This window comes from Lissotriton vulgaris, chromosome 3_1 (genome assembly GCF_964263255.1).
Source record: "Lissotriton vulgaris chromosome 3_1, aLisVul1.2, whole genome shotgun sequence".
NCBI classification, from domain to species: Eukaryota; Metazoa; Chordata; class Amphibia; order Caudata; family Salamandridae; genus Lissotriton; species Lissotriton vulgaris.
Window position 1 is genome coordinate 1,074,289,853 of NC_141689.1, and position 26,246 is coordinate 1,074,316,098.

A 26,246-nucleotide genomic window follows, 5' to 3' on the forward strand; every position below is an offset into this window, starting at 1 on the left:
GCATCGCAGTGATTTTCAAATCCTGCTACTCCTATCTCTTCACTAAGCTTATAGTAGAGGGATGCGAATGTGCATGTTTTAGCATTTCCGTGGGCACTCACTTGACCTTTTCTGGGATCCTGGTGTTCAGGCCACCGGGGAAAGCCATCAGTTTTAAAAATGCACTTCTGGAGGTAGTAGGGACGCTTGCCGTGGGGACTGCTAATTTTAGTGTTTTTGGCGATCTAAATCTGCATTTTGATCTTTTACAAGACAGGACCATCTGTAGTTGGCTTGCAGATTTAGCAGCGTTTCAGCTTTATCAACTGGTTGCAACTGCCACACATAGGGGGGGCCATCTGTTAGACCCTATTTTTTCTAACATTGCGTCTGCAACCGTGGCGACCCCTACCCCTGTGGCTAGGTCTGACCATTTGTTGGTTGAAATGACCTTCCCTATATCAGAGCCGTTATGTAAGGCCGCTCAGTGAACTGTTTATAAATGGCCGTGGCGGAAATGAAGACTAGAAGACTTTCATGCACTTCTTAGGGAGGACCCTTTGGGTCCTTTTAACAATGTCGAGTCAGGTTAAGAGATGTTCTACGCCTGGATTATACGGGCGCTGGACTCTCTTATTCCGGCGAGCTAGTTTAAGGGTCGCCGTTAGGAGTCCAGTCCTTGGTACAACAACGCTCTGACTATACTGAGGAAGTCGTGTAAAAGAACAGAGCGTGACTGGAAGAAAGATTATGACCCTGGGAAAAAAGCTCATTATCTGGTCGAACTTAAATCTTATCATAGAGCCTACTACGCTAACGAGATCAAGCTTAGCCATAACCCTGCTAAATGCATTTTTTAAATCTTTAAAGATCTCAGTGTTAGGAAAACTTCCGCGCCTATAACCACCTCTGAACTCCATTGCGAAGAACTGGCCTCCTTCTTTGTGGAGAAAGTACGTGCAATTTATAGGTTCTTTCCTTCTATGACCTCTTACCGTGCTCACACTCCTTTAGGACCAGGCCGACTTCTAGTCTTATGGTCATTCCAGAGATTTCTTATGAGGAGCTTAGTAGGCTGAGTGTGAAAATTAAATCTGTCTCTCCTGCCGACCCTCTAAAGCCTGATCAGTTTAGGGAGTCCTCTTTGCTTTTCCTGACGCATCTTCGTCAGATAATTAACTCCTCCTTCTCGTCAGCCATGGTGCCGGTGCTGTGGAAACAGGCTTGGGTGTCCCCATTCTTAAAAAAAAAAACATTAAACTCGACTAAACCTGAGAATTTTAGGCTTATTTCTCTTCTTCCCTGGATGGCGAAGGTTGCGACAACATCAACATCACACTCACCAACTTTTTGCATTCAATAACATTCTGTTTCAGTATCCGGTTTTCCCGGATTAGGGGGAACACTACGAATATGCAATTGCTGCTTTTGAATACGTGGGATGAGGAGAAAACTGGAGTTACGTACATTACGGAACAAACGGGGAAACATTACTTTACACTACTGAGATACTCTTTAAACTTGAGGATACAGCCTGAGGTTTTCGTGATCGATTACTGCGTACTTCAGGATGAAGGTTGTGGAGTATGACGGAATGCAACTGGATACTGAAACGTTGGACAGCTATATGAATGTGATTACTATCAGATGGATATATTGATCGGTTTTGGAATAAGACAAGTTACAAGGACAGAAAGGATATAAGGATTGAGAGTTGTATGGGGTTTTACTTGTTCGGATCAAAGTGCAAGTTGCATAATTTTGGAATTCATATTTCAGCCCTGAAGAAGTCTATGTTGCTTGATATAGCAGGACGAAACACGTGTTTGCTGCCTATCATATGATTTTTTGTTGGATGAACTCATTATACTATATGATTAGGATACACGGACTGAAGTGCTGTACCAATTGAAGGAAATACGTACTGGACAAAAGAAGAATAAAGTTATGGACATTGAAAATCAATAAGAACTAGTTATCTGTGTGCTCGAGGAGGTTCTATTTTACTTGAAAATTTTAGTTTTGAGTTCTGACAAGGTAATGCACATCTAGTGGATGTATGCAGTAAGTTTGAAGATATGTATAAGACACGCCTTTTCTGTTTGCCTTTGTAAAAGTACCCCCACAGGCAGTTAGATGAAAGGCTAGTATTTGGGGGGGGGAGTTCATTGAAGCTATTTTTTGTCAAATAATACCTTATGCTGACTACTGGACCAGTGAATGTTTAGTGCTTTCAGAATTTCTGTTGATCACAGGCAAATAAATCAATCTTAGTGGCTGATGTGCTCTCGAAGAGCAGTGATTATTTTGAATTTTCGCCACAAGAAAAAGCCTGACTCCTAGACTAATGCACAATAATACTTTTTGTGACCCCACAAATTACAGGAATTCACTGTGGCAGGCAGACCCCTGGAGACAACCATTGTTTATGCAACGGAACAGAAATGTTGGCTTGTTTTTTTCTTTCAGATGGTTGTGTCTTTTAGAAGATGTAGTGTTTGTATGTAAACGTAAACTTAAAAGAACACGTTGCCTTTTAACTATAGATGTTCATGTGAGTGAAGAAGGTTTCAGAGGAGAGAGCCAGCCTTTGATTAATTTCACCTACATGTATGTTTGCAAGTGAAAGCCACAATGGTCTTTTAGCGGTATGATGTACAGGCTATGTGCCTTTAAACCTTTATTTAACGGCTAGCAAATATTTAGTGATGTCCTTTAAAAGTATTTCTTAGCATTCACCCACTGGAGTGGTGAAGTGGTCCTGTGCAAGTAGTGATGCTGCCTGTTCTAGTGCAGAAGTATGTCTTCTATCTTTCGTATAGTTAAATATTTGATTTGTGCTCTCACCCTCACCCTCACCTTTCTGTTGCAGGAAGTTGAATTCTGTTCACTGCGGGAAGCGTTGTCTTTTGTGTCATTGATTGATGGATACTACAGATTAACAGCAGATGCACACCATTACCTCTGTAAAGAAGTTGTAACGGCTAGGATGCTTGAAAACATTCACAGCAACTGCCACGGGCCAGTTACGTAAGTAATATTTGCTATATCACTATTATTGTTCAGAATCATTTATCGTTTAATTACTTTGATCACACTAAGGTACACTTTCCCACACTCCAAATTGTGTGGTTATCAAGCAGAGGTTCAACATACGATGTAAGCTCTCTGTATTTTTGTTTACTTTCTTAATAGTTGCTGATTAGAATCTTCTGAATGATGTCTCCTCTGTGCTTTAAGGCCTCAAATCTGTCTCATGGTGGACTCATCAATTTAGTTGGAAGGGCCATAAGTGATAGACTCATTGCATTTTTTTCAAGGACTTTTATACATTTTAGCAGTGTAAAATTATAACCTTTCTGGTTGGAAGATTTCATGATGCTGACTTTACATAGATTTATCTTCTGATGGATACTTCTCTTTACCACTGCATGTGCGGTTAGATCTAGACAAGTTGCCCCACCCTGTGCCACCTCCGGATGCAATAGCAGTTTGTGATCCGCTAGGTGCCACCGGCTGAATTTGTACATCCTGACATATAAATATACAGCTAGGTGGTGCACCGCCAAAAAGTCCCCTGAAGATCCAGTTATGTCTTGACACATAGGACCCTGGTTTATATCAAAAGGAGGGAGGTAATATAGTTGATCGTTTGATCAACGGACACGATTTACCACACAGGGTGGTGGAAGGTCCAGTTACAGCTTGTGTCCGTATCTAGCACTAGGATTACAAAAGGGGGTTGCTGAACTGTTCCTATGGAGAGTTAGGGGAGAATTAAGGAAGAATTAAGGAAGAATTAACTGGCGTGACCAAAGGTGTTAGAGTAACACCCTGGGGCATCCATTTTGTTGGATGTAGTTGCCTCACACACCCAGAAGGGTGTCATGCTTCATCATTGGCGGTTGCTCCTCGTCGGGGAGGCGGTGCAATCCCCGACGGGCTCACCTCAAAGAGGGGCTCTTTGGCGGAGATCTTTTTATCCAACAGCCTTATGGTGAGGTGGGGGTGTGTGGGCAGGGCTAGGTGTAATGATGTGAGGGATATTAAAATGTAGCAAGGGGTACCGGAATTCAGTTTATTCTGGAGGTCCCCTGGCTGCAGTTAAAAAGTGGGGTTAGCTCACTAGGTGTCAGCAGGTTAGGTCGGGTGACCCTAGATGAGACTAAGAGTGAAGGTGGTCGACATGTTTCTCGCTGTGGGTATCGTCACCCGCGATTCATCAGGACCTAAACAAAGTGAAGGGAAACATGCTAGTGTCATGTGTGTGCTTATTTTTACCTCTGTGGGTTCTCCTATGCCTATACATGGAGAAAAAGTACACAATGGTTAAATACAAATCTGCATTTAGAAAAACAGGTCACATCAATGCCAGGGCGTATAAACAAAGTGGCATGCTGTTGGTGCTGTTTGGCAATGAACACACCCACTGCATGCCTTGTAAATTGCGTGTGCAAAGTGCAAAGTGGGGAGCACACACTACTACTGAGTCGGTGAGGAGGTCTGTGCTCAGGTGCTGGCTAAAAACAATGGTTTAAAAGCAATTGAGAAGGAAAAAGATGCTGCAGCTTAGGAGGAATGAACTGCTCCTCTAGTGAAGAATGAGCAGATACAGTGTAAACAGGCACCGAGTAGTATACTGTGGCTATGTGTGAAACACAAACAAAAACACACTGTGACCAAATGAGCTATAGGTTGGGGAAGCCCATTTGCCCCACTTACCTAATGGTCAAGAACTATGTGCCACATGAGGGGTCGGCGGGACAAAACATCAGGGATGAGCCCAAGGATTTAGCTGGGGATAGAGCATAACATCGCGCCTATCGGTTAACGCTAAGGCTAGTTTTAGTTAATCTCAAGGCAGTATTGGGCTGCAAGGCTACAAGCCTTCATTCTATCGCCCTCCGCTTATTCCTCGCCTATTGGACTCACCTCCATACTCCTGTGTCCGCGTAGTTAGACCTACCCTTCTCCGCCGAGCTCGAGTAGATGTTTGAGCTCGGCGGCCGGGGCAATTTAAACCGTGCTGGCAGGTCGGCGTGTGACACCGCGTCTCCGCCTCCTCTGTCAGGTCACGTGGTTTTGGGAGGTTTGATGGCGGCCATCTTAAGGTGGTGAGCTGGTGCGCTTAGCGTCAGTTGATATTCATTTATTGTGCCTAATCTTGACACTATTAGATATGGAGCGGGGGAGTCCAGGGGGCGGGAGTAGTCCCGTGTTGCCAATGTATACCCCAGCCGAATTATGTGCAGAAGAGCGTATTCGAAAATCGCCCGGTCTCGTGTGTTGAATGCACGGCGGCCATGTTGTGCTGGGCACAGGGGCTAACCTGAACAAGCAGTGTCAGGTATGAGCTGAGGAAGTAGTGGTGTGTTGTAACTCGGTATGCCTACTTCCTGAGAGCCTTAAATGGTATGTGGGTCACATTATGTAGTGTGTGATGCCAGCAACAGAGATTGATGTAAAATGATGTTTAAACTCTTATGGTGGCTCACTGTCTGGGGGGCGACCAGGGTACAGGATGCAGGATCATTGTTTATCCATGGAGTGTGATAGGAAACTAGACTTTTTTTACAGTGAGTGCCACGGGATATCTTCGTTGAGCCCCTGTTTGTCTGAAGACAGTCGATGGATCCATCTCTGCTCCTTCCGGAACAGAGCATTACTTGGACAATTGGGGCTAGCTTCTAGTATCACCCATCTCATGGAATCTTCATCATGATTATGTTCTACAAAATGTTTGCACATCTTAGTGTGGGTCTTCTTGCAACGGAAGTTGCTACGGTGTTCAATGATTCTGGTTTTGACGGGACGGGTTGTCATCCCGATGTATTGTAGGTCACACGGGCACTTGATCATATATATACAGTGTGATGTATTGCAATTAGTGTGGTGTCTGATCTCCCATTTGTAGGTCTCAGAGAGTTGGATGGTCTTGAGTGTCAAGGTGTACCTACAAACACCACACATACCACAGGGATAGTGACCCGTAACCGGGGGTAGATGCCACAATGTGTGTTGGGTTTCCTTTCTGATACACTTAGGTCTAGTGCTGATTAGGATGTCCTTCAGGTTTTGAGATCTCTTAAAGGCGAACCTTGGTTCTTCTAGAGTCATGTCCCCAGTGTTGAGGATATCCCAGTGACGTCTGATAGTGTTCCTGATTTTGGTGGATAAAGGGGTGTATGTTGTCACACATGTGATTGGTTGATCACCTGAGGAGATTGCCTTCCTTGATTTAACAATAAGACTGGAAGAAGGGTCCATAAGCACAACCATGTACCGCAAACCCACTGACCGCAATAGCCTTTTACACTTCAAGAGTCACCATCCGAGGGCCTTACGTGCCAATCTGCCCTTCGGCCAATTTCTACGAATAAGACGCAACTGTAGCAAGGTGTCTGATTACAAAAAGGAGTCTGCAATCCTTTCAAGGAACCTACTTGACAGGGGCTACCCAAGGCGCGATGTCCTTAAAGCCAGGAAACGCGCCAGGAATAACAACAGAGAAGCCCTTCTAGAAAGGCAGGAAAGAGTCCCGGTTGAGAATCAACCAATCACATGTGTGACAACATACACCCCTTTATCCACCAAAATCAGGAACACTATCAGACGTCACTGGGATATCCTCAACACTGGGGACATGACTCTAGAAGAACCAAGGTTCGCCTTTAAGAGATCTCAAAACCTGAAGGACATCCTAATCAGCACTAGACCTAAGTGTATCAGAAAGGAAACCCAACACACATTGTGGCATCTACCCCCGGTTACGGGTCACTATCCCTGTGGTATGTGTGGTGTTTGTAGGTACACCTTGACACTCAAGACCATCCAACTCTCTGAGACCTACAAATGGGAGATCAGACACCACACTAATTGCAATACATCACACTGTATATATATGATCAAGTGCCCGTGTGACCTACAATACATCGGGATGACAACCCGTCCCGTCAAAACCAGAATCATTGAACACCGTAGCAACTTCCGTTGCAAGAAGACCCACACTAAGATGTGCAAACATTTTGTAGAACATAATCATGATGAAGATTCCATGAGATGGGTGATACTAGAAGCTAGCCCCAATTGTCCAAGTAATGCTCTGTTCCGGAAGGGGCAGAGATGGATCCATCGACTGTCTTCAGACAAACAGGGGCTCAACGAAGATATCCCGTGGCACTCACTGTAAAAAAAGTCTAGTTTCCTATCACACTCCATGGATAAACAATGATCCTGCATCCTGTACCCTGGTCGCCCCCCAGATAGTGAGCCACCATAAGAGTTTAAACATCATTTTACATCAATCTCTGTTGCTGGCATCACACACTACATAATGTGACCCACATACCATTTAAGGCTCTCAGGAAGTAGGCATACCGAGTTACAACACACCACTACTTCCTCAGCTCATACCTGACACTGCTTGTTCAGGTTAGCCCCTGTGCCCAGCACAACATGGCCGCCGTGCATTCAACACACGAGACCGGGCGATTTTCGAATACGCTCTTCTGCACATAATTCGGCTGGGGTATACATTGGCAACACGGGACTACTCCCGCCCCCTGGACTCCCCCGCTCCATATCTAATAGTGTCAAGATTAGGCACAATAAATGAATATCAACTGACACTAAGCGCACCAGCTCACCACCTTAAGATGGCCGCCATCAAACCTCCCAAAACCACGTGACCTGACAGAGGAGGCGGAGACGCGGTGTCACACGCCGACCTGCCAGCACGGTTTAAATTGCCCCGGCCGCCGAGCTCAAACATCTACTCGAGCTCGGCGGAGAAGGGTAGGTCTAACTACGCGGACACAGTAGTATGGAGGTGAGTCCAATAGGCGAGGAATAAGCGGAGGGCGATAGAATGAAGGCTTGTAGCCTTGCAGCCCAATACTGCCTTGAGATTAACTAAAACTAGCCTTAGCGTTAACCGATAGGCGCGATGTTATGCTCTATCCCCAGCTAAATCCTTGGGCTCATCCCTGATGTTTTGTCCCGCCGACCCCTCATGTGGCACATAGTTCTTGACCATTAGGTAAGTGGGGCAAATGGGCTTTCCCAACCTATAGCTCATTGGGTCACAGTGTGTTTGTGTTTGTGTTTCACACATAGCCACAGTATACTACTCAGTGCCTGTTTACACTGTATCTGCTCATTCTTCACTAGAGGAGCAGTTCATTCCTCCTAAGCTGCAGCATCTTTTTCCTTCTCAATTGCTTTTAAACCATTGTTTTTAGCCAGCAACTGAGCACAGACCTCCTCACCGACTCAGTAGTAGTGTGTGCTCCCCACTTTGCACTTTGCACACGCAATTTACAAGGCATGGAGTGGGTGTGTTCATTGCCAAACAGCACCAACAGCATGCCACTTTGTTTATACGCCCTGGCATTGATGTGACCTGTTTTTCTAAATGCAGATTTGTATTTAACCATTGTGTACTTTTTCTCCATGTATAGGCATAGGAGAACCCACAGAGGTAAAAATAAGCACACACATGACACTAGCATGTTTCCCTTCACTTTGTTTAGGTCCTGATGAATCGCGGGTGACGATACCCACAGCGAGAAACATGTCGACCACCTTCACTCTTAGTCTCATCTAGGGTCACCCGACCTAACCTGCTGACACCTAGTGAGCTAACCCCACTTTTTAACTGCAGCCAGGGGACCTCCAGAATAAACTGAATTCCGGTACCCCTTGCTACATTTTAATATCCCTCACATCATTACACCTAGCCCTGCCCACACACCCCCACCTCACCATAAGGCTGTTGGATAAAAAGATCTCCGCCAAAGAGCCCCTCTTTGAGGTGAGCCCGTCGGGGATTGCACCGCCTCCCCGACGAGGAGCAACCGCCAATGATGAAGCATGACACCCTTCTGGGTGTGTGAGGCAACTACATCCAACAAAATGGATGCCCCAGGGTGTTACTCTAACACCTTTGGTCACGCCAGTTAATTCTTCCTTAATTCTTCCTTAATTCTCCCCTAACTCTCCATAGGAACAGTTCAGCAACCCCCTTTTGTAAACATAGGACCCTGGCACAGGATTCTGGACACCAACCTGCCCTGCTTGTTGCAGTACCACATGGCGCTGGGAGTTTCCAGTGAGAAATATGGTTGGTAGAGGGTGCACTGCTGATGATTCGTTCGAATATTATGTTAAATGAAATTAGTGGAAATATTTTTATACTTGTTTACTTCTTTTTTTACCCTGTTTTCACTTTTACTTTAGTCCTTTACCAATTTTTAATTTCATCACTCTCAGTAGATACACGCTGTTACTAACACACTCCCCTTGCTCACACCTAGACGTGAGTCCGTTTTCTATTACTAGTTTGTCCCACCTTCACGTATTAATCATGATCACATGACATGTATCCCATTATACACCTCCGCGCAAATTCACCTTAACGGACAAACCAGCAGCACTCTACAGCTACAGCGTTCGCGCTTCCAAGTAAGATTTGTCACCATCTATGTTTTTCACATTTGTTTACAACACGGCCGGTTACGAGGTCAGCGCTAATTAGTTCCTCACTCTTTTCCCCGTTTTTCCAGATCGCTATGCCCTCTGAGGAGGCCCACGACTCGTAAGTTAAGGTTTCAATCACACTCCCATTTGAGCACAAGACAACAATCCCCACACAGTCGTTCACACGATTTAACTCACCATTTACTCGTTCCCTTCACGTTAAGGGTTGGTGATATGCGGATTCTTATATCTATGCCTCGTTTGTCACGAGCACGATTACCACTACTTCAGTCCATTAGTTCTTGTTCATTTCACTGATAGTTTGTCGTATCTTCCTTTATTTTCAGTACTCCTTGACAAAGGGCTAGTACAGCCCGAAATGCATCGGAGTTTTACTCTTTCGGAATTCAACCCGTTTTGATTCATGAAATGAAACTGTATGATATGTTGATAATATCATGAACACATGAAAGAAAATTGAAAAAGAATAAAAAGGAATCTAAAACAAACTTTATAGTTTTTTCAAACCTAAGGGTGTGCCTCTAACACAGGGATGCCCATGCATCTTTAGCGTGCACTTTTCTACAGTTTCCAGTGAGAACCTGCACCAGCCTTCCTTTGATGGGTGTCAGAAAGGCCTTTAAAGACAGGCGAATTGTCTGTATCTTCAGCAAGTTGATGTGAAGGCCACTGCTTTCCAGATATAATCCCCAACCCAATAATGAAACATCTGTTACCGCCATCAACTCTGGATGGGGCAGGGAGAGTCTACCACTAGTCCAAGTGCAGTTGACAGCCACCACTGCTTAACATTTGCAGTCTCCTCTGATACCAGGACATATTATGAGAGGTTGTTCTGCTACTGGGTTCACTGCAACTTCTGGTATCACTGCAAAGTACACATTTGCCATCTGCCATAGTAGACCAGTATGATGCCTACCCCCCTCCACCCCTGAGCCATCAATGGCCCGGGGACTCCATCCTCCAGGGCCAGCTAACTAGCTATGTCCAGGGGAGCTCTCCAGCACAGGCAGAGAAACCTGTTTGAAATTTTCACCATGAGAGAGCAAACACAAAGTCTATAGCTGGGAGCAGACTCCATCTGTTTCCCTGCCCATAGTTATCCGGGCAGGGAAACAGATCAAAGTATTGTGTTTTTATCTAGGAACCTGAATCAATAGTGCTATTTTATGCCCTTGTACGGCTATAATCAATAATATCCATATAATGGCATAGAATCAGATCCATATTTTAGTAAATCGCCCTTGCAGTCCAAGGCACGGCAAAAGCCACTTCCTTAGATTCCTAGAAAGCACAACGAGTTCTTTCGACACAACAAACCGCCAGCAACCTGGGAAATCCCCACTTGCTTTGTTTTGATTTGTAATAGAACTCCTGCGAGCACTGTAAGAACGGCCAGTTCTTAGTGACATCTTTATTGACGTTTTATGTCCAAACCTTACGTCAAACTCGGCACCTTTCAGGTATAAATATACCAACGTTGCCTTAAGCAAACACACGGTGGTGGTTTTGGAGCAGAGCAGCTATCTACTTGCCGAGAGCCCAGCTGATGCGAGAAGCCCACGGATGCTACCCCTCCTCTTTGACGCGCTGAGAAAGACGCTGTCTTTTCTCCTGCCGAGAAAATCCAGCTCCGGCGTTTCCAGCCTACCCTTCCGGGTGACTGGAATATCGAGTCCTAAAAGAGATATACCAGACCTCCTACATTCTAATCCCAAGGTACAGTGCTGACTAAACCCTTAGAGAGAATTCTTGAGTCCGATTCTTGGCAAAACCAACTTAACTTAAACTGCTACTTACTTACTCCTTCCCACGTATTAGGCTTAGGTCAGGTACACCGGGGTAGGCGTATTTTAGAAGCACCAGTTGAGCACGTTAGCCAATGTAAATATGTATGTATATATTTTATCCATTTTAAAGTGTCTTATGGCTAAGAAACCATATCAATGCTTTTATAGTATTATTTCATAATACTCCTTTTACTGTACGTACTTTACTTTATATTAAGTATTGCAATTGTGGCAATACATTTCTCTTGCATGAGAAGGAAGACTGCTCAATAAATAATACCTTTTATTGAAAACGCCTGTCTCTCTATTCTCTGCACTCTGGTGAAACTAAGAACGCACAAGTGACTGAGTGAAATAGCTGTCTATTGTTTTCACACAACTCTAGATATTTACTCTTATTCTGAGGGAGCAAAGTTGTCATGTTATATGGTTGTCGGAAGCTGAATCCCTTCATGTCTGAGCCAGGGAAGCTGATCTCTCCCTATTCACTCAAGAAAGTTTCCAGTGACCTCTGAGCTAGCTGGCGCAAACCTAAATTAAGTTTAACATAGTCAGTAGAGACCTAGATGACCTCAGTCGACACTGCTGTTTATGTTATTCCAATGCGCAAAGCCTATTGGGAAAATAGGAACTACACTACATGGAGCAAGACGTTAGAGTAACTCAGTCGTGCTTTTTCACACAGACCCTTTTCCCCGTAAATACTCCAATAGACGTCTGGAGTGGGTGAACGGTTAAAATCCGCCGGAACTTAGTAGGAAGAGATTCCTATGTAGAGTTTTGGTTTAGTCAATGTTGAAGAATACAGTGTTCCAAAAATATTGTGCACCTAATCTTTGTCTCCTTGAAACTAATTCTGCAATAAAAAACTTTTAGTCAGTAAAATGACAGAAAGTGATGATGAAAGGGAGGCAGCTAGAATAGCAGCTCAACTCCTAGAGGATGACAAGAGTCTCCTAAAGGCAGAACCTAATGCTATACTCATTCCGGTCAACATAAGAAGAGCTATAACTCTAAAACTTATAGATAACGGACTGACATCACGAGGTGGTACAGTCATATTCGTGATAGAGGCACACGAATATCGGCAGACAGAGGTATTCTATTCATGGATAAACTTTCCAGCGGCAAATGCTACAACACACGATTTCCACTATTACAAAATAGAGGAACCTCCGGTTGAATACACTCCTTTCGAGGATGTTGAAATCCCACTAAATTACCAAGAGCATCTGCTCTGGTTCAAAGGCGCCCTAAAACATACTGATCACATAACCAGGCTCGGTTCACTAGGTAGACCAGGAGCAACGTGGCCGGTTCTAGCCAGCTACACACCTCATCCAGACATAAAAAAAATGTCAGACAGGGAACTTTTAGTCCAGCTAAAAGTACTAATAAAAATTCATAGACAATTAGTCCAATATGTAATGCGGACTGCAACAGTCCAACCAGCTATTAACATTCCACAGCTGATCCCTCATCAGGGAAACACAAATAAAAGTACACCACAGAACATACAATCATGTCTTGGTAAAACACCCACAAAACTGGAACAAATTCCATTCTGGCTAGCACAAAAGATAACTCAAAGAGAGGCAGTATTCCCGAATACTACCCCTAGTGAGAAACACAGAATTCTGACTATCTGCCTTCCAATGGGGGTCGCACCACATGTGGAGGATTGTGACACTTGGGGAACAGTCTTTGCTTCCATTAGTACAAAAACACATGGTGTTCCGTCTCTGAAGGTAATACCAGATGTACTAAGACAGATTCAAAATGAATACGGTCCAGAACCTGCTTTAACTCTGGGTATGAAATTACTGAAAGACTTCAAGCAGGTCTCGGCTATAATATTAGCCAACATAAAAGGAGAAGCAGCATCTGTGGCGATCCGCCAGAAATTGAAAGAAACAGATATAGCAGATCAACCAATTGAACTTGCCAGAATCATAGAAAAATCCTATGAAGAACTAGGTAGAGATAGTTTGGGTGGGAAACCGGTAAAACCCCAACTTCTTGAAAATCCTGAAAAGATATTTATTAAAAATAATGTAAACACTCCAAAAAAGAGCTGGGATGGAAATAAACAATCCACTCCCAAAGAAAAAAGATTCCAGTCCAGAGGAAGGTCTCCTCTGCGGAGAGAAAGATCTCCGAACCGAGAACACAAGTCTCCCCAAAGGGAGCCCTCTGAAAAAAGATACAACCTTAGAAATAGGGATAATATGAAAAAGCCTGATAGATATCAAGATATTGATACATGTCCCTCTCGATCTTTTCAGACTTCCTCGCAGAAATCGGAAAGAATAGGACGGTCAGAACACAGGGAAGAGCATGTCAAGTCCAAAGACAAGGAACCTGCTCAAAGTAAAAAATTACAATTTCCAAGAAAGAAGGTAGCCAGTATTAAAATAATCAAACATGCCGAGGATACTGAGGACACAGCTGAAAAATGGAGAGTGGGCACAGACAATGCTAAACAGCGCAGCAGAAGTGACAATAGCTCGCAAGATCCTGATGAATCATCTGGAGACAGTGGACACGAATGAATACATTCAGGTGGAAACTGCAGATACCAGAGTTAGCAAACCTCATAAAATATACGAAATAACATTGCGTATAGAGGGAGATAAGACTTGGAAGGTAAGGGGTCTGTTTTGGGATAACCTCTCAAAAGGCTATGACATCCTATTAGCTGAGAAAGACTGGCCACCAGAGTTTGTCAGGGAGTGCCCTCATGGCGAAGAAATGATTATGCCTGCCTTCTCAAATCATATTCCAATACATAGAAAATACATATATGCAAGAAAATGGGCAGTAGCCCAAGCACCGGCATTATATAAGAATCATGTAGGATGGGATGAGGACTCTCCTCCTCACAAAATCCAGTTAAAATGTCAACCAACTGCACAAAGGCAGTACCCAATTAAGCAAAAAACAGGTCAGGGAGATCTTAGATCAACTTGAATACCAAGGGGTGATCGAAACATGCACCTCTCAAATGAACAATCCTTTGTTTTCTGTCTCCAAACCAGACGATTCATATCGTCTAGTCTTGGACTACAGACACCTTAACTCATGTTGCAAGACATTTGCGGTACAAAATTCGCACAGTGCAGCACTAATGAATAACATAGTTTGCAAAAAATACAAAACAACATTAGACATTTCTAATGGATTCTTTTGTCAAAATATTGCACCCGAAAGCAGGTATTTAACCGCTTTCTCAATAATGGGGTCACATGAAAATTTCTGTCGACTCCCACAGGGATTCAAGAATAGCCCAGGATTATTCTTAGCAAGAGTAACAGAGTTACTACAAATGTATGATGACGAGGCATTATCTTATGTCGATGACATCTATCTCACAGATGATGACCTGGATACTCACTTGAAAAGAGTGAACCCCATAATAGTAGGGTTCGCAGCAGAGGGTTACAAATTCAACTTTAAAAAGTCACGAATTGCCCATCTAACTGTCCTGTTTTTAGGATATGAAATATCAAGTGAAGGCAAAAGCCTAGCAGACAACTTCTTAGAGAAGTGCGCTGTACTCCAAGCATCAAAAACGCTGAAGAACTTTTTTTTTTTTTTTTTTTTTTTGGTGTTCAAACTGCTTTATTGCATAGTTAAGAAGTGACACTGCTGTGTTCGCCCACAACCCGGAGGCTGGCAGCTACATTGCAAAAAAAAACGACATGAAACGGGAGCAGACAGAGAAATACACAGCCCAGATACCGGCATCCCGGAGGCCCGGTGGCGACAAATCGTAGCAGTAAGGGAAGAAAGAAAAAGAGGAAAAAAAAGAAAAAAAGACGCCTTTTTGGCGCATGTTAGGATTAACTGCAGCAAAACAGGTTTTATATTTTTCTTTTCCATTTCTGATCAACCCCCAACAGTTAACAATAAAAAAAAAAGAAGAAAAAAAAAGGAAGAGGTCATATACACGTGCCTAGGTGAAAAAGGAGTTTCAGATCTTTACAGTTGCTCATGGGATAATGATCATAGGTTGCTGTATTGCACTGTGGTAGTGGTCTCGGCGTCAGTTGGTCATGTATAGAAATAGGGTAATGGCCGCGTGTTGTATCTCGAGGAAGTAGTAGAATACAGGGATGTGGGACTGTGATGTGTATTGGATGGAGGAGTAGCATCTACCCACGGTAAGTGTCATGTCAGCATCAGCAGTGTGGCCAGGAGGAGGCATGCGTACGATCGGGGATTCAGCATATGCATGCATAGGCACAAGCGCTTCATAGTCGCTGGGGCCCGCAGCCCGATCAGTCACCCCCCTGTTGTTGGTCCAGGGCCACATCGTCGGCCTCCTGAGCAAGCAGGTAGGAGACCAGTGGCTCCCAGATGTCTTTAGGCCTGCTTGGGAGCGGCAACAACTCTGAATAAGTGATGTGCTGGACCTGACAATAAGTCATATCCGAAAGCCAGTCCTTAAACTTCGGTGCCCTGCCTCGGCCCCAGCGACATGCCACATGTCGCTTAGCCAAGAGCAGAGCAGTATCAATGAATTTCCTGCTGGATTTTGGAATGTGCGGTGTATGTCCCAGCAGTGTGAGTAGCGGCTCCGCCTCAATAGTTACCTTGGTCATCGTCGTGAGAGCATCGGTCACCTGCTGCCAATACGCCCGAACAGCCGGGCATTTTCAGGCAAGGTGCAAGAAGCCCGCATGGTCTGCGCGACAGCGCTCGCATTTGTCGGTATCAGCCAGCCGGAACCTGAATTTTTTTGCCAAAGTGTAATATAGCCGCTGAAGGAACTTATAGTGAATCATCTTGAGTCTGCTACTGGCTGATATCCTAGCTGTGAGGGTGCAGCAATATTGCCACTGTTCATCAGTGAGCGTAGTAGACAGATCCGCACTCCAGGATGCCTTAGCACCCGTCTCAGAAGGGTCAATGTCTGACCGAATGCGGCGATAAAGGCCAGAGACCAAATGCGCCCCGGTCTGCGAGCTGAGCAGAAAGTGCAACGGACATAGAAGCTCTGGTTCGTTAGGGTAATCAGGTAGGATATCTTTCATCCCTTGCCGGAGGCGAAGGTAGTAAAATACATTGAGTGGGGAGCGGTCGTGAGTAGCAAAGAGTACGTCCATGGATTTGAAAACTTTATTAACGAACAGATCCCCCCAGGAGACGACATGTAGCCGTTCACAAAGCATCCGGAAGCCTCATTCTTGCAGCAGTGCGAGTGAGGGGTGGTATGTCAGGGGGAGAAGGGGGGAGTAAGGGAAGGAGCAGGAAAGCCTCCTAGCTAGGCTGCGCCATGCATCCAAGGTGCAAGAGACTGACGTGTTCGGAGTCTGGATCTCCGACTCCGGACAATGGATTAGCCCATTTAGCGGTATGGGGTGCACTATCCAGTCCTCTACCGCGAGCTGTGGCATAAATGGCGTGAGGACCATCCAGTGAAATGCGTAGTGGGCCTGCGCGCAAAGGTAGTAGGCTTCAAAGTCTGGGACGTCAAAGCCTCCAGCTTCGTAGCGTAATATGAGTGTATACCATTTCAGCCGTGGGGCCTTGCCCCCCCAGAACAGGCGACAGAGCTCCGACTTTAGGGTTTTGAAGAAAAAGACACCCGGATAATACGGGATGTTGAGAAAGAGGTAGAGGAAGTGGGGCAACACTACCATCTTGATAAGGGAAGCCCTACCGGCCATGGAGAGCGGTAATGCAACCCAGCGGTCCACCGTGGCTGTAAGGGTGGTGATCGCTACCCCGTAGTTGGAGCGAATTGTCTCCTCCCGATCCCGAGCAAGCCACCACACAGCTCCATCGGTGCAAAGGGGCCAGTAGGCACAGACAAAGCAGCTATGGTGTAAGGAGTGCCTCCGGCGTGAGGGTCTAGTGATGGCACCACGTGCAAGGCAAAGTGCGCAGCCCACGGGACCGCCGCAGGAGTGCGGGCCGCCGTAGTGTGGTTCCCAGGTAGGTCGGGCCAAAGTCCAAGATACAGCAATGGCAGGCGCTGGGCAGCGGAGCGGCCGTGGCAGTCCAGGGATCACCTCGGGTGACAGGAGGCAATCAGGCAGGTACAAGGGATGGCGCGGGTCGGCGCAATAATGGCGCGGGACCCCACGCACCACCCCAGCCGCAGTTGCCAGCCAGCGGAAGGTAATTGTAAAGGGCCGCCACCGAGGGGAAGCGTCATCCGTCGTGCTCAAGGTCGCAGCGGTAGCGGCCTCCAGCAGCCGCCAGCAGTGTGTCGCCTCCCCGCTCAGTCACACCGCTCACCAGCTTGTATAGCGGTAGGGCTGTCCAATGCGGGTACTCCTGGCTCCCGCCCGCGGTAGGGGGCAAAACGGTCGAGAACAGGGCACCGAGTCCGCCCAGCCACCAGAAGTCCGGACGGGCTCCGCACTGAAAACGCGAGCTCCGGAGCAGGCCGGGCCTACCGGCGCATGGCAAGCACCGACCTTGCGTGGCGCCTCACAGCCGGTCTCGCCGATCGGCAATCACCAGGGTTGTAGCCGGCCCGACTTCATCAGGCTAGAACTCCGTCTCTGATGGCGGTAGCGAGCCAGGCTCTCGGTCGAGTGCGGGGGATAGCAGCACGCCTCAGATGGCAGGTTCAAAGGCGATGTCGGTCGCCCGTGGCAGAGGATAGGTGAAGGATTAATGGCCAAGGTGCGGGAGCTGCAACGTTAGGCAAGACTCCAGCAACAATGGAAGAAACGATCCTAGCTATACGCTAGCGGGACGGCATAACTAAAGTCCTTGGATTAGCTAAGAGACCTGAATATGACCTGGTTTCTTTCATTCAGACCTATATGGCAGTACTGCATCTTACCTGTGCTTCTGATGTATGCTCTGCGGAGAAGAATGCGTGTTGGACACCTGTCTTACACTACAATCAGCAGTACCAATGGATATCGATACTTTGCTAGGTCCTGTAACAGCTCATGCATCGTGTTTTCCCCAGCGGTTACCAATCCTGATGACGGCATTTTTTGAAACTTCACCACTACGATTAGGTGGTGGCAGTGAAGTACGAGATGAGAGCAACATCACCCAGGTACGACCTTCTGTGAGCATTGCTGATCCTGACATCGATGATAGCAATCATTCTCACGACTGCCCCGTTACAGCATTTTCAACCATGGTCGAGCTTTCACCTGAAGCAGTAGACTGTTTTTTTGCACATCTGTCTGAAGTGATGTTCTCCCCTGAACAGAAAGAATAACTTTTTAAGCAAACCGGCACACACCGTTCCCCTGAACTCTGAATTCGGCCTTCAGCTTTGATAAACAAAAGCTACTGAAAACATTTGGAACTATTTTCTCCCCTGAAAACGAACTTATTTTTTTTCAACTACCAAAATATTTACCTTTTTCTGGCACATGTACTCTGCTTAAAGTAGAACTATTCTTAAAGAACAGAGCTTCTATTTTTAGTAATTCTAGAGACAAAATATTACCTCAGCCTCTAGCACACTTACCAGCAATTGCATTTATATGTGATGAAATAGTCTCAACCTTCTTTTCTGTATTAAGAGACATTTCATGTGTAATTTTCTCAAATAGTTCAGCTAAATATATATGCATCCTTTTTTTACTGAATGATTACACTGCTTGATAAACGTACAGTACCAATAATCTTTAGTGTATTTCGCATACACCGTTTCAAATGCAAAAATGTATTTTGGGGTGGGTTGGAATACACATGCACCTTTACATGTTTACTATTGCTTGGTTTTAGTAATGATGGACATTAGATCGTGGAGTGGGTATTGTGTTTTTATCTAGGAACCTGAATCAATATTGCTATTTTATGCCCTTGTATGGCTATAATCAATAATATCCATATAATGGCATAAGAATCAGATACATATTTTAGTAAATCGCCCTTGCAGTCCAAGGCACGGCAAAAGCCACTTCCTTAGATTCCTAGAAAGCACAACGAGTTCTTTCGACACACCAAACCTCCAGCAACCTGGGAAATCCCCACTTGCTTTGTTTTGATTTGTATTAGAACTCCTGCGAGCACTGTAAGAACGGCCAGTTCTTAGTGACATCTTTATTGACGTCTTATGTCCAAACCTTACGTCAAACTTGGAACCTTTCCGGTATAAATATACCAACGTTGCCTTAAGCAAACACACGGTGGTGGTTTTGGAGCAGAGCAGCTATCTACTTGCCGAGAGCCCAGATGATGCGAGAAGCCCACGGACGCTGCCCCTCCTCTTTGACACTCTGAGAAAGACGCTGTCTTTTCTCCTGCCGAGAAAATCCAGCTCCGGCGTTTCCAGTCTACCCTTGCGGGTGACTGGGATATCGAGTCCTGAAAGAGAGATACCAGACCTCCTACATTCTATTCCCAAGGTACAGTGCTGACTAAACCCTTAGAGAGAATTCTTGAATCAGATCTTGGCAAAACCAACTTAACTTAAACTGCTACTTACTCCTTCCCACGTATTAGGCTTAGGTCAGGTACACCGGGGTAGGTGTATTTTAGAAGCACCAGTTGAGCACGTTAGCCAATGTGTATATGTATGTATATATTTTATCCATTTTAAAGTGTCTTATGGCTAAGAAACCATATCAATGCTTTTACAGTATTATTTCATAATACTCCTTTTACTGTACGTACTTTACTTTATATTAAGTATTGCAATTGTGGCAATTCATTTCTCTTGCATGAGAAGGAAGACTGCTCAATAAATAATACCTTTTATTGAAAACGCCCGTCTCTCTATTCTCTGCACTCTGGTGAAACTAAGAACGCACAAGTGACTGAGTGAAATAGCTGTCTATTGTTTTCACACAACTCTAGAGATTTACTCTTATTCTGAGGGAGCAAAGTTGTCATGTTATATGGTTGTCGGAGGCTGAATCCCTTCTTGTCTGAGCCAGGGAAGCTGATCTCTCCCTATTCACTCAAGAAAGTTTCCAGTGACCTCTGAGCTAGCTGGCGCAAACCTAAATTAAGTTTAACATAGACCTAGATGACCTCAGTCCTACGTCGACACTGCTGTTTGTTATTCCAATGCGCAGAGCCTATTGGGAAAATAGGAACTACACTACAAAAGTATTGCTCCCAGCATAAGTAGCAAGTGCAATGCTGGCTCGCTGCTTGCGAAAGCGAAACGGGGTCACAGGGGCCATGGGGGATACCCCGCGGCCCCCAACAAGTGTATGTTGGCCCCAGGCAAAGGTTAAAGTAACATTATAGTTAGGTGTGAAAAAAAAATCTGTCTTATTTTGAGAAAAAGAAATTTAAGAAATTCCTAAAAAGACAAAGGTTAAAGTAACATTATAATTAGGTGAATATGTTAGTGACAACATTAACATTTTGAGATGTCATGAGTGATGTCATGAGTGATGTAATATGTGAGGTTGGTTATAAGCATTGCATGGCGGGGGCACAAGTTATAGTTGGCTCTGCATTTTTCTAACCAAGCACTATCACATGACACACGATAAAGAATACTAACGTATACATAAAAGTAGATAACTTAGCATGATTTACATTTCCAGGGTGGACATCTCTGCCTCACAGAGCACCTGTGAGATCCAAGAAAGCCAAGTTGGGGTTTTGCAAGGGAGTGCAGACAGCATCCCTTCCTTTCCAGATAAGCTTCCCACGTCAAGAGAGCCTCCTCTTCCTTCTTCTGGGAATCCTATCCACCCCTCATGGTAATCCCCCCCTGAGGGAGTTCCCACACCATAGAACCATGGTTTTGTACTGGAATAGTGGACAGAGTAAGAGGTGTTACTTTGATTCGGAGGGGCTCTGGCGGTGACACCCATCTCTTTCAGGCACCAATGAACCCCCTAATCACAAAGCTGTCTCTTGGTAAAAGGGTCATCTCCCTAAAAGTGAACATGATGAGAAGTGTCACCCCACCTCCCCTCTGCCTGGCCTCCTTTTGCTCCTCTGTCTGAGTAGTCTTTTTGCAGAACCAAAATGAAGGACATGTCCATAACACAGAACTACCTAAGCTAAGCCCAGGCAATCGCTCATTCGTATATGATGAACACACATGCTGCTATTGAGTCTTCCCCTTTCTCCAGTATTAGGGGTGTCTTTCATAGATTCACATGCTTGAATATTCCCAGTCGTCGAACTGGGAGTCCCACGGTAAATAAAATAGCAATAATGCTAAATATAATAATATATAAAATATATATATGTACATATAATACATGATAAAGAATAGTAAACATAATAGAAATCTCAAAAAACTATTCCTACATAGGAAAGCATGGTAAAGAGAAAAAACTACTTGTAACACATTAGTGTCATTATGTTAGTCCAAATTACAGCCAATCAGGCGTCCGCACCCTCTAGACCTTCTCCTCAGAAGCTCAAGCCCTCAGATTTTCTACTGCACGTCGTATGAAGGGAGTCTCCCTGAGCTCTGCTCAGTTTTCACCTCTACTGATCTATTTCCAGTGTTTTTTCACAACATGTCAAGTAAGAAGTCTTTTTTAGACCCTGCTCTTCTTGTGGGAAGCTGCGCCTTTTGAAAAGGACCCCCACCAGAAGTGTATATACTGTTTATACCCTGATCATGAGGCTAGCAGCTGCAAGTTCTGTAGAACTTTTTCTGCAAAGACTCTGAAGGACAGGGAAGGCCGCCTTTTCCTTTGGCTTCAACGTCTAAAAGACAAGGATTCAGCCCTGTCAGACGCAGAAAGTTTTCATTCTGGACTTTCTTCAACAGCATCTAAGTGTGGTAGTTTACAGGATGTTCCTTTTCCTTTCCTCAAAAAGATGAAGTTGGCCTTGCCTCTAGCTTCTGTGGCGTCTTCAGCCACCCCTACCACCTTTACGCCCACGAGACCTGGCTCTCAGGCGTCTTCTGCTGCCTCTCGAGGTGTTTCCACGCCTCTTAAAGTTCCGCCGTCGACGAGCGCACCGACGACGAGAACGGCATTTGCTACATCCTCGACGACGACGCTGACTACCACATCAGCTTTTTCTTCGTCGACGACGGTCTCGTCCACATCTTCCACGTCGACTAGGGTTGCCTTGCCTTCCAAGCCAGTTCCGTCGACGAGGAAATGGGAAAGATTCTGTAGTAGGGGATCTCTGTGTATAGTCATAATCTACTGAATAGTCCCGCTCATGTGCGTGGACCCCGGCAATCAAAAATAATCTCTTAAATTGTCAAGAAATGCAGAACTGCAAGACACTTAAGAGAAAATTAAAGACAAATAATGCAGCCTATATACACAGGTTACACTGTCCAGTACTTCAACTAGAAATTCCACCCAAAAAACCACACACAACACTGCCTGCCCAGTTTCTTCCGTAGAGAAACTTGCCTCTACCAGCAAAAAGCCTCTGGAATGATAGAGATTAAGGCATGGACAGACAAGCCCCATAGGCTGCCATTATGTGGCTTACAATAGGATTCTGTGCCTTTCCAGAACTTTCTCCAGTATCCCAGAATGCACAGCAGGTCCTTTTTACTTTCAGTTCTTTTTTCCGGCTCCTGCTAACAGGACCCTGGCATTGAGCTCTCCCCTTTTTCAAGGGTTTATTTGATTTTGGTCACTTTTTGCTAAAATAGTGTTTGAGATTTATATTCCTTGGTGCTTTTCTTCTCTCCTGTGTGTTTGTTCAGGCTTTTAGGGCTCTAAAATGCCTGCTCTTTTCGATAAATGCCCAGTCTGTGGGAGGAAGAAGGCCAAGAGTGATCCACATGATGTCTGCATTATCGGTCTCCCTGAGGCACATGTCCCTGAAGACTGCGACATCTGCCAGCACCTTTCAGCAAGGACCCTGAGGGAAAGGCTGAAGATTAGGCTTCAAGGCCTTGAAGAGAGACGACTGCAGGCTGCAGGTCGGTCTGGCCAGGCTGGGAAGGTTCCCTCTGCCTCTGCTGAGGCCTCTGGGGGCTCCCCAGAGGCAGGAAGACCAGCAAGCGGTCCCAGTCTCAGCCGGCGTCGATTGCCTCGACAACGGCGTCGAGAGGGATGATGACAGTGTGTTCCCCTTCTCCTCAGGGCTCCGGGTCGAGAAGGCGTGAGAGATCGACATCGAGGGGCCGGGTTCGGCCGCCGTCGAATCCACCATCGACGGTGTCTTCATCGTCGTCGTCGACGTCAGCGTTGAGCCATCGGCGTCGAGGGAGGACAGACAGGCTTCGGCGCTCGCCGTCAAGACGACACCGCCGTTCGCCGTCAAGAAGAAGGTCACCAGCGAGGAGACGATCGCCGTCGAGAAGTCGATCGCCGTCGAGAAGACGATCGCAGTCGAGAAGACGATCGCCGTCGAGAAGGCGATCGCTGTCGAGAAGACGGTCGCCGTCGAGAAGACGATCGACGTCGAGGGGATGTTCGGCGTCGAAGGCCTCGAGGAAGAGGACGGCGTCGAGAAAGAGTCGACGCTCGTCGGCGAGAAGAGATCGGTCGACGTCGCAGATGCGGCGTTCGACGTCGAGGAAGGATAGTTCGACGTCGCGGAGGCGACGTTCGACACCTGAGTCGCGGAAGCGACATCCGACACCGGAACAACGTAGTTCGGAGTTGAGGAGAAAGAGGTCAGCGTCGAGGAGTCGGTCGCACTCCCCGAAGCAGCGCAAAAGAGATTCTGGTGCCAGAAGTCACGCTGGGTCTGATTGAGGACGCCGGAGGCGGTGATCACGTACTGGAGGGGCTGATTCGCAGTCCCCTCCTCCGAAGAGGTCACCGGGCTCGGTGTACTCAGTGGTATATACACCACCCCGCCAAAGTCTCCGTCTCCTCCTCCTCCTCCTCTACCGTAGGAGAATCCTCCCGTCAACCCTCCTCTACCATCAGGACAGCCACCTCCACCGCTTCCACCGCATGGGTCCCCGTCCCCAGGATAAGCCACGGAAGACGCCCCCAAAGAAACCTGCGGAGCGCCCACGGACCGGGAGGTCACGCTCTCGTTCCCGGAGGAGGGAGCGATCGCGTAGCTGGTCGTCCACGCGGTCGAGACATCGCCATAGGAGGCACAGATCTTGCTCACGCACGAGGTCCTCAGGAACCAGGGCCTTCTCCCCGACGTTGTCGGGATCACCGGATACAAGGGTGTCCCCGGTTGATGACTTGGTGGCGTTCCATGATGCCCTTCTGCGAGGCGCTGCCAAATTGGGCATATCCTTGACGGTGCCCACGCCTAAGACGTCCGTCATCTTTGAGACACTGCACCAGAAACACCTGTCTCGTCCACTACTACCTTTGATACCGGGCCTGGAGGAACCGGCCAAGGACCTTTTCCTCACCCCTGCGGTGACTAAGGCTGCTTCATCGAGATTGCAGAAAAAGTACCGGGCTCCCGATTCGGACCCGGCTTTTCTATGGGTGGATCCTCCTCCGGATTCAGTGATTGTGACGGCGGCCCGCAAACAGTATGCCACCACCCCGTCGTCCACAGTCCCCCCGGACAAAGAATCTAAGCGGATAGATTCAGCGGGAAGGAAGATGTGTGGAACATCAGCGACCTCTATGAAGGCTGCGAGTGCCACAGCTCTGTTGGGACGCTACGACCGCTCCCTGTGGGAGGCTCTTCAGCAGTTTGCAGAACACTTGCCTCGCGAAAAGAGGGAAGATTTCCTGGAAGTGCTGAATGAGGGGATGCTGGTAGCTAATCGAATTATCAGCGCTGCGGCGGATTCATCCCTATAAGCGGCACATGGCTTTTGCCATGGAATTAACCAGAGAGGACACGCCTGGCTTCGCCTTAGGTCGCTAAAACCAGACGCGCAACAGAGGGTGGCCAACCTTCCATTCTCGGGCGAAACCCTCTTTGGGAAACATGCGGAGGACGAAATGGCCCACATGAAGGCGGAGGCTGAGACGCTCACGGCTGTGGGTCTGGAGAAGCCTAAAGAAACGAAGAAATCGTACCGCCCATTCCAACGGCGGTTCGGTGGACAGGGCAGAGGACGTGGCCAAGCTTCAGGACAGTCGCAACAACAACAACAGTTCCGTAAGCCGTTCCAGAAGCGCCAGAAGGGCAGAGGAGGCCAACAGTTCGCTCCAGCGGCCAAGGGCCAGGCCGGCTCTAGGCCCTAGGAACCTACTTCCCCCGGATCTGTTACCCACTCCGGTAGGGGGAAGCATTAAATTTTTTCTGGCAGAGTGGAGAAAAATTACTCAGGACAAGTGGGTGCTGAATATTGTTTGCAATGGATACAATCTTCTGTTCACCAGCCCGCCTCCATCAATCCTTCCGGTCAGTTCGCAGTACCAACTGCAAGAACTCCAGGCGGAGGCAGATATCCTGCTAAGGAAAAGGGCGATAGAAGACGTACCTCTGTCTCAGAGAGGAAGAGGTCTGTACTCCCGGTTCTTCCTGGTTCGCAAGAAGGACAAGAACGAGTTCAGGCCCATTCTGGACTTGCGACAGGCAAGCAGATGGATTTGCAGGGAAAAGTTTTGCATGCTGTCGTTGCATCAGATTTATCCTCAGTTGCAACAAGGAGACTGGTTGTGTGCTATAGACTTACAGGATGCGTACTTCCATGTGCCCATTGCACACAAACACAGGAAGTTCCTGCGGTTCCAAGTCGGCGCCAATCATTATCAATACACAATACTCCCATTCGGACTAAAGTCGGCACCGAGAACATTCTCAAAGTGCATGGCGGTGGTAGCGGCACACCTGAGGAAGAACAAGGTGTTTGTCTACCCGTACCTGGACGATTGGCTGATCAAGGCATCCTCCTTCGCGGAAGCGCAAGCATACTTCTAGAAGACGTGCGTTCTCTTGAACAAGCTGGGGTTGCACATTAACATGTCCAAGTCTGTCCCGACTCCGGTCCAATGCATACAGTACTTGGGAGCCTCCATCAATACGCTGTCAGCAAGCGTGTCTCCTTCGGAGGAGTGACGGTTATCACTCCTTCGGAAGGCTCTGGCTCTTATGACCAATCCATCTACAACAGTGAGGACGGTGTCTTCTCTACTGGGATCGATGGCCTATTGTATCTTCCTGACGCCTCACGCGCGGCTGCACATGAGACCGCTGCAGGAGTGCTTGGAGGACCAG

General features: G+C 46.6%; 1 protein-coding gene across 2 annotated transcripts in view; it reads left to right on the forward strand.

Moving 5' to 3' along the window:
* JAK2 (Janus kinase 2) overlaps positions 1 to 26,246 on the forward strand; it is a 1,290,985-nt gene that overhangs the window by 942,314 nt on the left and 322,425 nt on the right. For both annotated transcript variants that reach the window (XM_086961493.1, XM_086961492.1), the window contains one exon: positions 2,852 to 3,009. In XM_086961493.1, coding sequence (XP_086817619.1) covers positions 2,852 to 3,009 — 158 coding nt within the window. The remainder of the gene's footprint in view (positions 1 to 2,851; positions 3,010 to 26,246) is intronic.